Here is a 15881-nt window from a genome sequence, read left to right on the forward strand (position 1 = left end):
TGAGTTTTAAAATATATTTACTACAATTTATTTTAATTTACACATCATTAGTTACATATTTGGCAGGTGGAAATAGTATGGCAAACAGCAGGGTAAACACATAGTTATTTGAACTGGTCACTGAGTCCCAATATCACCTGCGAGAGCATCAAGGATAAACTGCAAAGTGCATTGGTAGATAAAAGAGTCTTTGCTTTTTGGCTTACAAACATTTAGATGGTTGACTTCTACCGGAATAAGTTCACCAATACCTAAATCTAAACAAATGGAAAGAATATTATTAAAACAAAACTAACAGGAATAATGATTTGTTTTTTAAATGAAGCAGTGCAATATAATGCTAAATGGATTACCAAACATAGGTAAATGTATTTTGCAATTTTCAAATGAATTAAAAGCTCAGTTGCTGGTAGGCACTGACATAATACAACACAAAATGACAGCTTTGTTATTACAGGCAGTCCTGTTGTGAGACCCCCTGACTGGGAAACTTAACATCCTCAATCATAACCAAAATCTCAGGGCATTAATGAAGAATACAGAGGACAGGCATCCTACTGATTGGATGGTATAGGAGACTGCAAATTCATCCCTACCGTTACTGACACAAAAACGTTTTCTATGGCCCTGAAAAGCGAAGAGCCCACTTTACCAGTATGGGTTTGACTATCTGATTTCTTAGATAAGCATCAATCCAGAGCTCACCCATCAACACAAATAGCTAGTGAAAGTGCTTTATAACTGACTGAGTTTCCATGTCATACAAGAATACTGTGTTATGCTTATTTTTTGGGTTAGAGAACTCAAGCTCATACTCCAAACAGCAGCTCTGGCATAATTAAAAAGAACTGAAGAGGGTTCTCTAGTTTCTTTATGCAGTCTATGTGACTACTGGGATAAAACCTGTTGTTTTCACTAGACCATACAAGACCCATAGACATTATTTGGAAAAACAGGAACAGTACAGCACTTACTTGAAAAACAGAAAGTTTATTTACCAAGCAAACGTTTGTGTTATATACATATTAAATTGCAAACTAAACAAACATTTTTTTTAAAACATAAAATTCAACATAGACAATATTTACTTACCTGCTGATTCTACTGGCACCACATGCAGTTTCAGCATACTTCCTATACGGGTTGGCAACTTTTCTGCAAAACTCACTACTTTAAAGTTCTTATTTTTCACAAGTTCGTGGAACTCTTCATTTAGTTGTTTTAGTGAAGGAGAATCTTATACAAAAAAAAAAGTGAGAAAAAAGTTGTGATTTAATAGAAAACAAAATATTGCACTCTTTGTTTTTATGAGTTTTTGGAATAATTGAGATTTGTTAGGTTTTTTTCTGTACCGGTATTTTGTTTTTTGTTCTACTTCTACTATTTCTTCTACTACTTCTACTATTTTATACATAAACTTCAAATAAATATATGCAAAATATAACAATTCTTTGCGTGGGGGTTAGTAATCCTTGGCACCTGCAAGAAGGTCTTTGAAAGTGGAGTAATCGCTCAATGCCTTCTAAGGTACGAAGTGGATATCACTAAATAGAGCACAAAGCTGACCTGGAACAAGCCAATGACATTTGAAAAATCTGAACTTCTAATTAAAAAGTCAGTCTTGACTATTTTGCATGAATCCAAGTTCCTAGATAATTAGTTTGGTAGCTTAACATGTGAAAAGTTGCTTTTAAGGAGTATTTGCATTTGTTAACTGTTCCTGAGCAATACCATAAAAGATTTTCTTTTTTTTAATTCCTCCTGGTGTACATACTGGTTTGTAAGAATGCCTAGGCAATCCTGTGCTTTCGGATGTTAATCTTAGGCAATTGTGCAGTTAAGATTTAACATTGCCTAGATTTCTTGGACACAGTTTTAAGTCAATTCTACTTTATTGCACCCATAGGCCATAATAAAATTATTCTGTATAATATGCACATAGCAGATTATATACAATGTAGTAAAAACATCAGTGAAGCTTCAATTCCAATAATTTTGTCTACTTTTGCAGAACTTTGAAAATAGTATTTTTCAGCATTTTTTTAGTATTTTTTATTATTTTTCTTAATGTGAAATAGAACATAAGGTATATTCATACATGTATAAGTATATTTTACATTATATATTTAAAAAAGAACCTTCAATTTATGATTAGTATGGCAACAAAACACTCCTTGTACAATGGCTTACCTTTGCTAAGCTCCTTAACCTCTACTGATGGAAACAGCAGCAGCCTTGCATTAACTGAATATTCTGCTAGTCTAGATCCATGATGGGGAACACTATAGAATGCAATGCCACAGGTATTCTTTACTAAATCTTGCATATGTTCATCTTTGGAGGCATTTACCAGCATTTTTTTCACTAGCAGACCTGTGGATAAAAGTTGAACAATGATACTTGTTTGTTAAGATTAGAAAAAATTACCAACCCGTTATTAGAGTTACCAACTAAGTATTAGATGAATGGAAAAATTTGGATGTGGGCAGGTCAATGGGGTGCTAATTTGGAATTTTGAAGAAGTAGTCAAATGAAGGAGAAGACAGATGTCTTAAATGTTATTCTTTATTTCTGTACCCAGCAAATGGAGAGACAAGCATTCTGCATAACAGTTATAAATCCAGTCAGAGCCTTGCATGAGGGGAGTCCTTTATATATATTTGTGCAGCAAACATCAAATAACAAATATCTTAGTTCACATTAATAAAAATACCTTGTCATTTCAAAGCATTTTATTAACAAAGTAGAATGGATGTAATGAGTGTAAAGCCACTATCTAAAGTCTTCTCACTGATGTTCAACAATCATGAGTTACCTGCTTTAATTTGCTTATTATTTGACTCAAAAATATATTTCATTAGATTTGACATATGTATTGACATGGGATGGAACGGCCCTATAATTAATTACACAACATGGTGTTCTTAATAACTTGCTAAGAGAGACAATGGTATGCAAGTAGTAGGATAAATATTGTCTTAGTTTTCATCTGAACTTAGTATTAAGTTAAAATGACACAGCTGGAAGATAATGTGAATTCATTCTCTCTCTCTTTGATGAGACATTAGATATAAAAATGGGGGATATAAGGAAAAAGGGAAGACAGTGGTCCTGGTTTATTAAAGCTCTCCAAGGCTGGGGAGAATACACTTTGATCAGTGAAGCTGGGTGATTCAGCAAACCTGGAATGGATCTGGTCCAGGATTCAGAACATTTGCTAGCAAATAGCAAATGATTTTAAGAAATCCATTCCAGGTTTTCTGGACCACCCAGCTTTACTGAAGAAAGTGTATTCTCTCCAACCTTGGAGAGCTATAGTAAATCAGGGCCAGTGGATCAAACAGTGCCTGACCTCCTGATATGGACTATTAACATTTAGCTTCCCTGAATGCAATGTGCATTCTAGAGGAGCACTGAACTTATTACACGCCTTTCTTTTTCTTTTTTAACATGTGTTTTTTTTTAATATGAAGCTTCTTTCCCAAGTGCATAGGGGTGGCATGTCATTTGTGCGCCTTACTCGGTGCTGTGCTAAGAAACCTGCACATGCCTACTTCATACAGTTTATGCAAAACTTGTCTAGGGAAAGAAAACAAAATTACTATATATAGTGAGGAGCAGGGTGAAGAGAGGGTTTGCATTATAACATTGCATTAAAATAACATTTTAAAACCCTTTGTTCAATATGAATATGCAAAATATGCTATATCACAGCCCAGTCTTTCTTCCAAGGGGAGCTATAACTATTTTTTTTAATTTACGCTCCATTTTCTATGGCTTTATCAAAATTTAGTATTTTACTGGAACATTGTAGCAGGAATGGTGAGGCTTTCTGATTATTCCTCTGGAGAGCCACTTAAGAGTTAATGTTTTTAGTAAGTCCAATACAAAAACATGGAATATTGAATACATGTGTTGTGGATGTAGAGGTGGATTTTTGTAAACTGTCTGGTCTGTGCCTTTGTGAACATCTTGTGTCCTCCTGATAAGAAAGTTATGGCTGTTATGCCCTGATGGGTCATTAGAAAGAAAGCAACTGGTAATATACAAAATATATTCTCATACTAACAATTGCAAGTTTTTTTCATATATATATATATATATATTATATATATTATATATTATATGTAACAAGGAGGTTTGATCAAAATGAGCTAGGGATGGTCATGTAACGAATTGATTGGCTGAGTTCAGTGAATAATTGTTAACTCAAGATATAATAGAATTGAGTGCTTCTCCCTGCCTGACTCTTCCCGGTTAGATGATATGGGAATGGGCACTCCCTGGGGTAAACCGAGTTGCTTAATGTTGCTGATGGAACTGTTTCTGTTTTGGATCATTGTACACATCCAATAAAGATAAGTACTAACTTTTAATCAAGCAGTGCCTAAGTGTTTTGTGTCTTCTTTAACCCTTCCTGACACTTGTAGTCTCACAAATACTTCTATCTTGTTACAAACATTGCATTTATACTGTTCAACATAAAATGTATTAATCATTTGTATCCTAGGCACTTACCTCCCATACTGTGTGAAACCCATATTATTGGTCGTTCCCCAACACCAGCAGTCTTTAATTTGCTAAGAAGTTCAGTACTTCTATAGGCCATAGATTTTCTGCAACAAAAACAAAACTCTTGTGAGCCCTAATGACAGATAAATATTTTTTATTTTCCTAACTTTTAAAAACAACCATTTTCTCACTTTTAATAGTGTTCTCTTCTCTCTTAGATAAAAGCATGCCGCTATTGGTAATATAATCATTTTACAGCTTAACTAACACTTTGCTTTTATTATTTTCCTGCACCTGTTTGAGGTAATAACTATCTGAGGGATGTGATAGTCATCACTGTCATTACATTTTAATAACTATTTATGATCTAATATATATTTTGTTAGATATTATAAAACTTATCAACAGAAAATCTTGGGTTTTGTTATAGAGGATGTTGACAAGGTTATTTGAAAAGGATTTAATGAACTGAACCGAATGTAGTTTAGCAACAAAGGTACTGTACCACTGGTCACATTGAGTTCCCTTAATGTTTAAAATCATTTTTATTATTTATAATGAGTTCTTTCCGTCCTATGTACAAGTTTTATTAAGGTAAATTAGCCACATTGTGCACCTAAATTGCCCCGGCAATTGCATGGGCACAAGCTAACACTCCAAACCCTTTGCTGCACCTCTCTTTATTTTAAGCAGACATCTTTGCAGAAGGCTTTAAGTACCCTATCACCCCATTCCCTATCACTCTTTGCCAAATCACCCATTTTTCTATCACCCCTTTATCACCCACAATTCCCCTTTTTCCCTACCCAGCCCAGAGCTCCTGGAAGTGTCTGAACAATGATCACAACCTGCACCTGTTGGAGCATCCGAGGGATGGTTGCTTTGGGGTGGTCTGCAGAATGGAGTGGAGGATTCTCAGCTGTGAGTATCCTCTTCCTTTATCTCTATTGACTGCCCAGGTGCTTGGGTGCCCCCAACAATTTACAAGTAGTAATTAGGGTAAAGAAAGATAATACAAAGGGTTCACAAAGATAAGCCGGGGTCTAAACCAGCCAAATGTAAATGGTCCAATGCATGAGATATGAGGTGGGGTGCTAATGTTTATCCACATGTATCCATTTCTAGTTATCTGTAAATTCAGAAGATATGAGGTTTGATGATAGGAAGGTGTCTCTTTACCCATTGTACTCAGTGAGGTGTCTATATTATTAGCACTATACAGCTAGGATATGTGAAATGAAGCAATAACAAATTTACAAATCTCCTGTTGTGTACTAGTTTTCCCCTCCTCTTAGATTGCAAGCTCTTTTGGACAGGGTCCTCTCCCCTTGTGTCACTGTTTCTAGCTTTCTGTCATTTGAATCCCCTATTTATTGTACAGTTCTGCATAATATGTTGGCAATTTATGAATCTAAAAATGATAATAAAATTTTAGCGCAAATATACTTGAACCCTCCTAATGTATTACTGTCTGGGCCCCTTTCCCTTGCAGAAGTACTTGTAAATAAAATGTTGGATTTACCTTACTCCCCTTTATTCTGCCTCACAGGACATAACATCACCTGGGGATTGCTGGGAAATGCAGAGCAGCAACTAAAGAAAATATATTCCAGTTCAATGCAAGAACATCTTTATACAAGAGTTTAGCTGCTCTGTATTACCTAGGATCTTGCCAGAGGGAAAATGCAGACTTTGCATTTTACTACAAGGTCTTTATGTTAACTATTCTAAATGGTATAATTTTGTTATATCAACCAAAGCAAAAGCAATAAAATATAATTTAATTTTTAAAATACCTGTTACTGTCTGCTGGGCACTTAACTTTCCAGTCACTTAGATGAGTGTCGTATTCCACAGAAATAATTCTTAAAGCTGGGCAATCTGCTGCTAGCCAGTCCTAATAAAGAAAAACATGTTTTATATGCATATAACTTCAGCACACCACTGACCAGTTCTACAAATTCAGCTTTAAAGCTAGTCACGATAACTCACCACTTTGATATTCATATTTTACAAATGTGGGAATAGAGAATTCAGCATTTTTCCTGACTTTCTTCGTCCATATAAAACAAGTATATTAGTGGTTTGTGTGTATATTGAGGGTGTTTGTGTGTTTTAGAGGCGTGTTGCAATTGGAAAGTCCACTTTATCCACTTGTTTGTTGGAAAGAAAAGTTTATTTATCCCCAGATCTTTCACATATCCACCTCCCTCCACCCAAAAAAACTGCCTATGGTAAATATTAGTTATATTGTTAAAAACAGATATGCTTAAAAAAAATGACTGCTAGTACTGGGAAAAATAGCTATTGTTAAGATAAAGTTACTGGGATTCTATAAATATTGAATTTGAAGCCAACATGAAAATTTGGACCTAAACAAAAGTATGCAATAAAAATCTTACGGAAGTCAGGCTAGAGGTTAGGAGTTATGCTAACTTATGCTTCTTGCTTTGATCTATCAGTTCTGTGATGAACTTCAACCAGCAATAATTTTATATTTATATTTTTAATCTTAAGATGTATTTGTAAAGAAATAGTGGTTTTTGACTAAAATTGTACCTTGAAAGTCCCTGGTTTCTATATGGATATATGTAAATATTAAATAACTGTTGGGGATGACATTAAAGGGCAACAGTTTAATTTGACTTCGATCCATATGTTTTAAATTCCTTTGTATAAAAACTAAAAAAAAAGCAAAAAACATGCAGTTTATATGCAAGCAGAACAGGAAAATTAAAATTCAACCTTTGGCCAACATTCTGTATAGTCATCCTCCTGGGAAGTGCCATCATCCAGCGGATGATCTCGGTCTTGCTGCCGCCAGGTTTTAAACGCTGCTCCCATCAAACCATGGATAAATAATACATCTGCTTTTACTGGCTGACTAAATATTGATTTAAAAAAAAAAAATACATTAACATTACAATACAAAAAACATTATTATTTTCCCATATGGAACAAGTTCACAAATCTTGTGGTTAACCTACAAAGTTTATCAGCTACTGATCCTAAAATCATCAAACATCTTGGGATAAAGGGTAGTAACATGATTTTAGTACATTACTTATTACAAAGTTACAAAGGATATGAGCATAGCTATACAACCCTATTGTTTTGATTTTGTAGAATAAAAAAAAGTAGTTTTGTGAGTTTGAGGGGTACAATTATTTCTTTTTGTAGAAGCAGGAATTTCTTACCTAGTTCTATGTTGTGGATGTAGAATGTAAACACCATCAGCGTATTTTTCAGTAACCGTTTCATGATCCAAATTAGCCAGTGCTCGAGCAGCATGTGAGGATTGGATAACATATGGAGATTTCATGGCTTCAGCCAGAATAGACACCCAACCTAGAGAATAAAGATTTGTTCTGAACTATTGCAAATAACTAGTAGATATGTATTGTAGTTAGAAAGTTTGTTTCTATTTAAAGTTTATTACAGTATCCAAAAACAGGTACAATTATCTAAACACACCAACACACACACATATATGTAAAAAAAAAAATATTATACTGTAAATACTCGAGTATAAGTCGATCTGAGTAAAAGCCGAGGTACCTATTTTTACCTTGGAAAACAGGAAAAATTGATGACTCGAGTATAAACCGAGGGTGGGAAATGCTGCAGCTACTGGCAAGTTTCAAAATTGAAAATAAATACTATTAAAATTGCATAATACGGCCATTACAGCCATAATACGGTAAACAAATACTAAAGTGAGAATTTAGTGGTTAGGTAGGTATACAACTTACCGTACCTAACCACTAAATTCTCTTTAACATCCCTGGCAGTATGATTCTGTCCAGAAAAAGTGTCTGAAAGCGGTACAAAGCGGTACTGCATTCAGCCACTGTAGCCCCCCTAGTGTTCTAATTCTTTACGTATTTCCACGCAAAAAGCATTACATTTTTTTGCATGGAAATATTTTTTACATTGTAGGCCTATAATTCTAATAATTAAATTTGATAATAAACTTAACACAAAAAACACAAAAATCTGTAAAAAAAATAGGTAAACATGAATTTTATATGTACAGTAGCATGTATAATATATATATATAATATAATTATATATATATATATATATTATATGAAAATTTCTTGGTTTCAATACAGCTATTTAGTATTGAATCCAATACAAAATTATTTAAATTTCCCGCCGCTTGGATGCATGCACCAGCGTCACCGGGAAACCCCAGGGATTGTCTGCATTCGGCGGCTGAAAACAGACAAAAGCAGATGAACAAGGTAAGTGGGTTTTTCTTATGTTTTGTGTACGTTTGAATTTGGCGCCAGGGGTATGCCGGCGTGTAGTCGGCACAACTCCGGTGTACCCCATCATCTTTACGGCTTTTGCGGCCAGAGTTGTTCTGCCGCAGCCTGATGACATTGTCATCAGGGGACAGAAAATGCTGGATGCGGCTGCTGGATCGGGTGCTTTTCTGAAGGCACCCATGCACCTGACTGGAGTATAAGCCGAGGTTGACTTTTTCAGCAAATTTTGGGTGCTGAAGAAGTCGACTTATACTCGGGTATTTACGGTATATTTTTCATCACCCAAGACAAACAATGCCATGGAAGCCAAGCCTGATGTGATACACTTTATTAACATTTGCTGAAAACACAACCTAGATCCCTAATAATGCAAGTTACTATTTCTAGATATCTACAATGGTTTAGTAAATAATTACTTCAATTAATAAGGAATTAAAATCTTCTTAATAGGGAAAAGGCAGCAAAAATATCCAGCAGAAGTAGTAGAAGTATACAAACATAACACAGCTTATTTTAAAAAGGTAAAAACATAACTTCGTAAACACAACTATTACAAGCTTTTATTACCTGAGTTCACAATATCAGAGTGCAGATGCTCATGTAAGGCCAAGTTTCCTATAATGCGCATTACGCTCCTTTGTATTTTCAGAGAATCTTTACGCAGCATATATATTCTCTGCAACAGCTGCAGCCCGCCATTTGCCACAATCTTGTCGACATGAGTGGAGATCTGTGTTAGATATTTAGAGCGAAGAAAGCATCATAAGCTATGTGATAATATTTTAAAATATGTATAAATAATGGCCTTTATCTGCTGTAAAGCTTCTTCATATAAAATGCAATATCAAATGCATTCTCCAAGTACCAATTTCCTTTCCTTAGTGGAACTCTAAATGGCCATAAACTCAATATTCTGATATATCAGAAGCTCAGAGTATACGATTAAAAAGCAAAAAAAAAATGAAATACATTTTCTGTACTTTGCCTGTGGGTGGAGAGAAATAGTTATATACCACATACTGATTTCTCTTTGAGATCTAGATATAAAGTTAATTGTGTTTACAGTTTTGTAGAATGCAATATAATCTCTCTTTGGAAACAAGACCCTAGTCACCATTTCTTTTGTTAAATCCAGACAGATCACTAGATCATCTATTTTTTTCTCCAATTTCTAATAAATATATATAGATAATTTTCTTGTAAAACATTATGATAATGTACAAATGCAAACCCAAGAACAAATACATTTTTTGTTACAAAGTTGACTACAATAATAAACAAAATTTAAATAATCCAATAGCTACAGCATTATCATCTAACCATTCTAATGGCATCAAAATTGTATGGGGTAGCAACGGTTATAAAAAAAGTTTCTACAATGGTTTCTACATTCTACAGTTTTATTTTTTTTCTCTACATTGAAGTTAAGTCCAACTCACACACACAGGCCTTTAGATCCCCTGCTTTGCTCCCAACCCCAGTGGACCACATTATAGGTATCTTTGGATTATTTTGACAACAGCATAGGTCCACACTGCACTTTTCTTCTTGTAAAATTCTGCACATGATGGAATTCTACAGCATTCTCCTGGGATTTAAGGTTGCAGGGTAAAGCCATAATGCCTTGGACTCATAAGAAGTGCTTTGGATGATGACAATTAGATAAAAAATGATCAGCAGAAGACTGGATAGGTTAAGAACATTTGGATGCATTAGAATTTTACTGCCTTCTATTACTGCCCAATTCCAAACCTGATTGCTGCTGAAATTTGTCTTTTATATCTGAGAGAATTAGTTTAAAGTTGTTAGTTCCAGGGCTTCATATATTTCCTATCAACATATAACAAAATACAACTACAACTTTAAAATAAAAACACAAAGTTCACCTTACCTTAGAATGCTTTATTAAAGCCTGCAAGCTGAACACTTCCAATTTTTCAGAAGGAACTGAGCTAAGACTTTCGGCATATGGAAGTCCGTTCCCACCAAAACACCACAGGCCTCTCTAAAATAATTCCAATAAATCATTTTAAATAAATCACACAATAGAGCAAAATAATGTACAATATTGGACTTACGCAATGAAATAATTATTATTATATGTATACATGATAATAACAATATGATAGCACTAACAAAAAGATTATATTAACATTGGGTGCAGGAAATGTAGATTTCCCAGGAATGGAAACTGTTAGGGGTCATGGGACCAATGACTTTCTAAACAGCTCTCTTCATCCAGCTGGTTAGTATAAATGTAATAAAAGAATATACACTAAGTTAATATAAAATGATATATGTAAAATATATTTATGAAGTACTTTTTTTCTAGTTTACCAGTCTACTAGAGTACATGCATTTAAATTCTTTGCAAAGAGTAAACATGCGCATAAATACAAATTTGCAGTTCCAATACAAATTTAGAAACATTTACGTACCCTTTGAACTGCTAATGCTTGGCTACTTTCTCTCAGGGCTAGTGATGTAAAGTACTTTATACATTGGTCAAGTTCACTGTGAGGTAGGGAAGACAACAAATGGCGTAGTCTATCTTCTATGGAAAAATCCTGCCAAAAAACAATTTAGGCCAAATATAAATACCAATGGAACATTGGATTAGATGACAAACAGGTCAATTGAAAGAGTTACAACTGACATTCTCAATATACATACAGAGTGTAGAAGAAAAAATGGCTATAAATTACAGTATGTAGAAAATAACATGGCTGTCTATGATAGAATGTCTCTAAACTGTGCAATGGTCATGTAATGAAAAAATGCCTAGGCAAGGGCTACACAACAAAACTAGCCATAAAAAACCATCACTAGATCCAGCAATGCAAAAGATAAAATTATATCCAAGTCTCAACTTTGGTGCCAGCACATGTTCCCTACCAAACATCTCCAATGAATGTGATGTCAACAATACATAGATCAGAGTCACTTGAGGAAGCACAACGCTCAACTACAGGTAGACTGAAATAAGAACTAGGAGATGGCAAGCCGGCGAGTTGCAAGGGTGGAATTGCTATAAAGTGCTCCTGCCATCCTGTCATCTGTCTACGATGAATACTTGTGACTTAGATGAAGCATATTGGAGCCGCCAACTGCTTTTACACTTTACCTAAAGATAGCATATCCAGAGACAGAATGTTTTAATATCTTTGGATACAATAAAAAAACTTTTTTTGGTAACATGTTGGGCTTGGTAAATAACTTATCAAAGCATATTTGTACCACGAAGGAGCTGAAGTTATGGAAATAACTTGTTTTAGTTACCATGCTGAAAAATGTTTCTAATATGGCGTATGTTATACAATATATAATCACATGGATTGCCCATATCAACTATTTAGAGATTTAGTTTAAAGTCAACACTTTAAACTAAGTTCATGCTTCAGTTACAAAAACTTCCCCTTCCTGTAAAGTGCCACTTTACATGGGTGCTAGATGTAGGCACCTATACTAAAACCCTGTTGTGTCCCATGAGGGTCAAATGCCCAAATTAAAGAGGATAACCAGGTTTGGGAATATACACAAAGGAAACAGCAGACTCGCACACATATTTTAATGTAGTACATAATTTGATCCTTCATGTTTGGGACATGATAAGGCAAATGCTTTAACAAAGTGATTTTTTTCAAGTAGGGTTTGAAATTTTTAAAATGCCTTTTTTTCCTGCTAACCCAGGCTGTAAACTGTATGTGATGTAATGTACTACTTACGTCATTCTCTTTTGGCAATGTTGGAGGTGGTAGGAAAAAGCGGAGGTCTGTGTCCTTACTCCTGGCCAAACCAATAATTGTTTTTCTATCACATGCTTGTGCAACAGTTCTATACTGGTACTCTTAAAGAAAAGAAAAGAATTATAAATATATTATATGGACAGCAAGGTATGACCAGCGTATCTACCAATAGTTTGTACCGTATATATGTCTAGACAAAATACAATCATACTCGGTTTAGTACGTGCATATTTCCCCATGTATTGTTTCCTGTTAATCTTGCCAACAATACAGTGAGCACCTAACTTACTGTTTGACCTGACAACTCCGACTCTGTTGCACTAACATTCCATGCAGTAAATCAATCATGTCACAGTAGCAGCCCCCATGAATGTTTTGTTCTGGGTTTACCTAACTATCCAGTATACTTATTAATACAAAACACATTTGAATAAATTGCTGTTAGCAACATATTGATGTATAAACCTCCCTAGCAGTTTATTTCCTTCCGGTTTTATATGTCTAAAAGCAGTACATTGTTTTTCATGAAAATTTATTTTACAGTATAATATATTTGTATGTTAGTATAATAAAGTTTGAAACACAAAATCATGTAAAAATAATAAATTGAATATATTAAAAAATCTATATATTTAAAAAAAAAAATTATTTTTAGTTTTTGTTAAATAAACCTTCCTAGTGGTAACCCTGAGTGTGCCTCGGGGTAGAAAATAAGTGGTAACCCCGAGTCACACTCGGGGTTGGTAAACCTATGGTAGGTTAGTAAACAGAGCGCTTTCCTGATTCGCCGGGGTCCGGGACGTCACCGGGAACTCCCCTGGTGACTCATCGGGTGCAGAAGCCGGCCGGAGGAAGAAGGAAATAGACAGAGATCGCGGCAATGGACGTCACGGGACGCCGGCGAATCAGGTAGGCTGTATTTACTATTACCTTCCATCGGTTTACCTGCCCCGAGTGTGACTCAGGGTTACCGCTTTTAGCAACTTTTTTCTACCCTGAGTCACACTCAGGGTTATCGCTAGGGAGGTTAAGGTTAATACCTAATTGTTAACCTTCTAACCATTTTTAATGCAGTTTTAGGAAAGATAGCAAATAAAGTGATGAAATACTATTACTGTTCATCACTGTGCCAAACAATATTATAATATTACTGTGATCTTGACATTAGCTACCATATCATCAAGATTCATAAACTGGGGTTTTACATAATGTAATGTATGTGTTTCTCAGTTATATTAGTGGTTCCTTTATATGTTGATTTTCATTAGGTTCGAAGTTTATGGTGTTTCCAATGAGTAAGGACAATGCTTTGCAAGTACTGCCATGTGGAGATACAAACATATCTAATTAATCCAGCAGGTACAAGTGTGATATAAATTGCAATAAAAGCCAATAACTCATTATATATTCAGTTTGTCCAGACATTGCAGTAGTTACAGATATTGCCTATATCAGTGTTTTTCAACCGCTGTTCCGCGGCACACTAGTGTGCCTTGAGAGATCTTCGGGTGTACCGTGGGAAATTATCCAATTTCAGTTAATTGGTCCCAAAATGATTTATTTACTGCAAAAAATTTGTCTTCATTTGTCTATACCAGCGATGTATAGTGATAGGCAGAACCAAAAAAAACTCTTCCACTAGATGGCAGCAGGTAGCTAATTTACGTGTCTGACTTTTTGGTGGTGTTCTGTGGGATTTTTCTAATTGTAAAATATGTGCCGCGACTAAGAAAGGTTGGGAAACACTGGCCTATATGACAATTAGTATGTAAAGAGATGAACTAGGGGGATGTTGTGTGGGGAGATTTACCAACAATGTTATTGTTTTGTTGTTGCGGCACACTTCAGATTGTTAATATATAGTCAATTTGCTAGTATATAAGTGGAAGGTTTAGAGGACAATTTATAATGTAAGTTGGCTTTTTGTGGTGTCAGAACGGCTTCTCTACAAGTCAATTGGCCTGATGGCTTTTTGTGGTGTCAGGACGGCTTCTCTACAAGTCAATTGGACTGATTTATTAAAGCTCTCCAAGGCTCCAAGGAGAGGAAACACTTTCATCAGTGAAGCTGGGTGATCCAGCAAACCTAGAATGGATTTCTTCAAAGTCATTTGCTATTTGCTAACAAATGTTTTAAATCCTGGACCAGATCCTTCCAGGTTTGCTGGATCACCCATCTTCCCTGATGAAAGTGTATCCTTTTCAGCCTTGGGGAGCTTTAATAAATTAGGCCCATTAAAAGATAAAGAAGCTTGGGGCAGGTTTAAAATGTACCTGTTAATAATCTGTAAAAAAGTTCAGTGGCAAATTCAAACTGAACACAGCTGAAACCAAGCTGAATTTGCCCAATGGTACAAGCATAAAAACAGTCTACTAAAATACCACTCTACCCATGAATTCACTACCTTAAAATTTCACTTACCATGCCAATGATGGATCTTAGCCAAGCTTTCCACAGCTTCCTGGCGGACCATTTTGTCAGGGGACTGGGTTTTCTTCAATAGAAGCCACATTGGAAACTCATGATCTTCCACATTGGCTTTGCTATGTGTTTCTTACAATAAAACGTATGCACAAAATGACACATTTATTCATAGCATATAATATATGTTACATTTATACCACATGATTATCTAAAGTATGTACTATTAAAAAGACATATTGGGAATTTGGCTTTGTACTAAAGAAAAGTTCAGTCTTGTCTCTCCCAAATCCTTACTAACTTCCTAGCTTGACTAGGCGTATGATTTTTCCCTGGGTTTCTAAAAAGATTTACTGGTTTGGACATATTTCTAATCTAGTCACTAGGAAGTTATTGCTCTTTGCAGATCTACAATCCAAATTTAAATTACCTTCATCTTCCTTATACAACTACATACAAATCTGTAATTTCACCCAAATTCTCACTAGAGACTTTATCTTTTCACCACCCACGTAATTTAAACGTGTATGTGCAGGAGGACCATCTCGTAAAGGGCTGATCTCGGAGATTTACTGGATATTGACCACTGAACCTGCGATGCCTTTAGTCAAGCATGCTTATATGACTAAATAGGAGACCATTCTGGGCAGGGAACTCCCTCCGGAGCTGTGGCAGGTTTTTTGGGGTAAGGCTCATAAGAGTTCGGTATGCACGCTGTACAGGGAAAATGTATATAAAATTCCTATGCATTGGTACTATACCCCAGACAGGCTTCACTCCATATATCCGTCTTGCAGTAATAGTTGCTGGAGGTGTGATTCTCAGGTGGGCACCCCATTTCATATTTTTTGTAAGAGTTCGAAGATAGTGCCTTACTGGAATGAAGTAAAGGCTTTGCTCACTAAAATACTGGAAACCTCTGTTAGTT

The 15881-nt window shown here is 35.3% G+C and overlaps 1 protein-coding gene across 1 annotated transcript in view; it reads right to left on the reverse strand.

Moving 5' to 3' along the window:
* The window catches only part of SERAC1 (serine active site containing 1), a 34550-nt gene continuing 18669 nt past the window's right edge, over positions 1-15881 (reverse strand). Inside the window, exons 6-17 of the mRNA XM_072409367.1 lie at positions 14954-15085; positions 12512-12633; positions 11225-11353; positions 10678-10791; positions 9354-9516; positions 7710-7860; positions 7258-7396; positions 6309-6409; positions 4519-4616; positions 2191-2373; positions 1093-1236; positions 1-257 (exon numbers count right to left, since the gene is read on the reverse strand). Coding sequence (XP_072265468.1) covers positions 118-257; positions 1093-1236; positions 2191-2373; positions 4519-4616; positions 6309-6409; positions 7258-7396; positions 7710-7860; positions 9354-9516; positions 10678-10791; positions 11225-11353; positions 12512-12633; positions 14954-15085 — 1616 coding nt within the window. The 3' untranslated portion in view covers positions 1-117. The remainder of the gene's footprint in view (positions 258-1092; positions 1237-2190; positions 2374-4518; positions 4617-6308; positions 6410-7257; positions 7397-7709; positions 7861-9353; positions 9517-10677; positions 10792-11224; positions 11354-12511; positions 12634-14953; positions 15086-15881) is intronic.

Source organism: Pyxicephalus adspersus, chromosome 4, assembly GCF_032062135.1.
Source record: "Pyxicephalus adspersus chromosome 4, UCB_Pads_2.0, whole genome shotgun sequence".
NCBI lineage: Eukaryota > Metazoa > Chordata > Amphibia > Anura > Pyxicephalidae > Pyxicephalus > Pyxicephalus adspersus.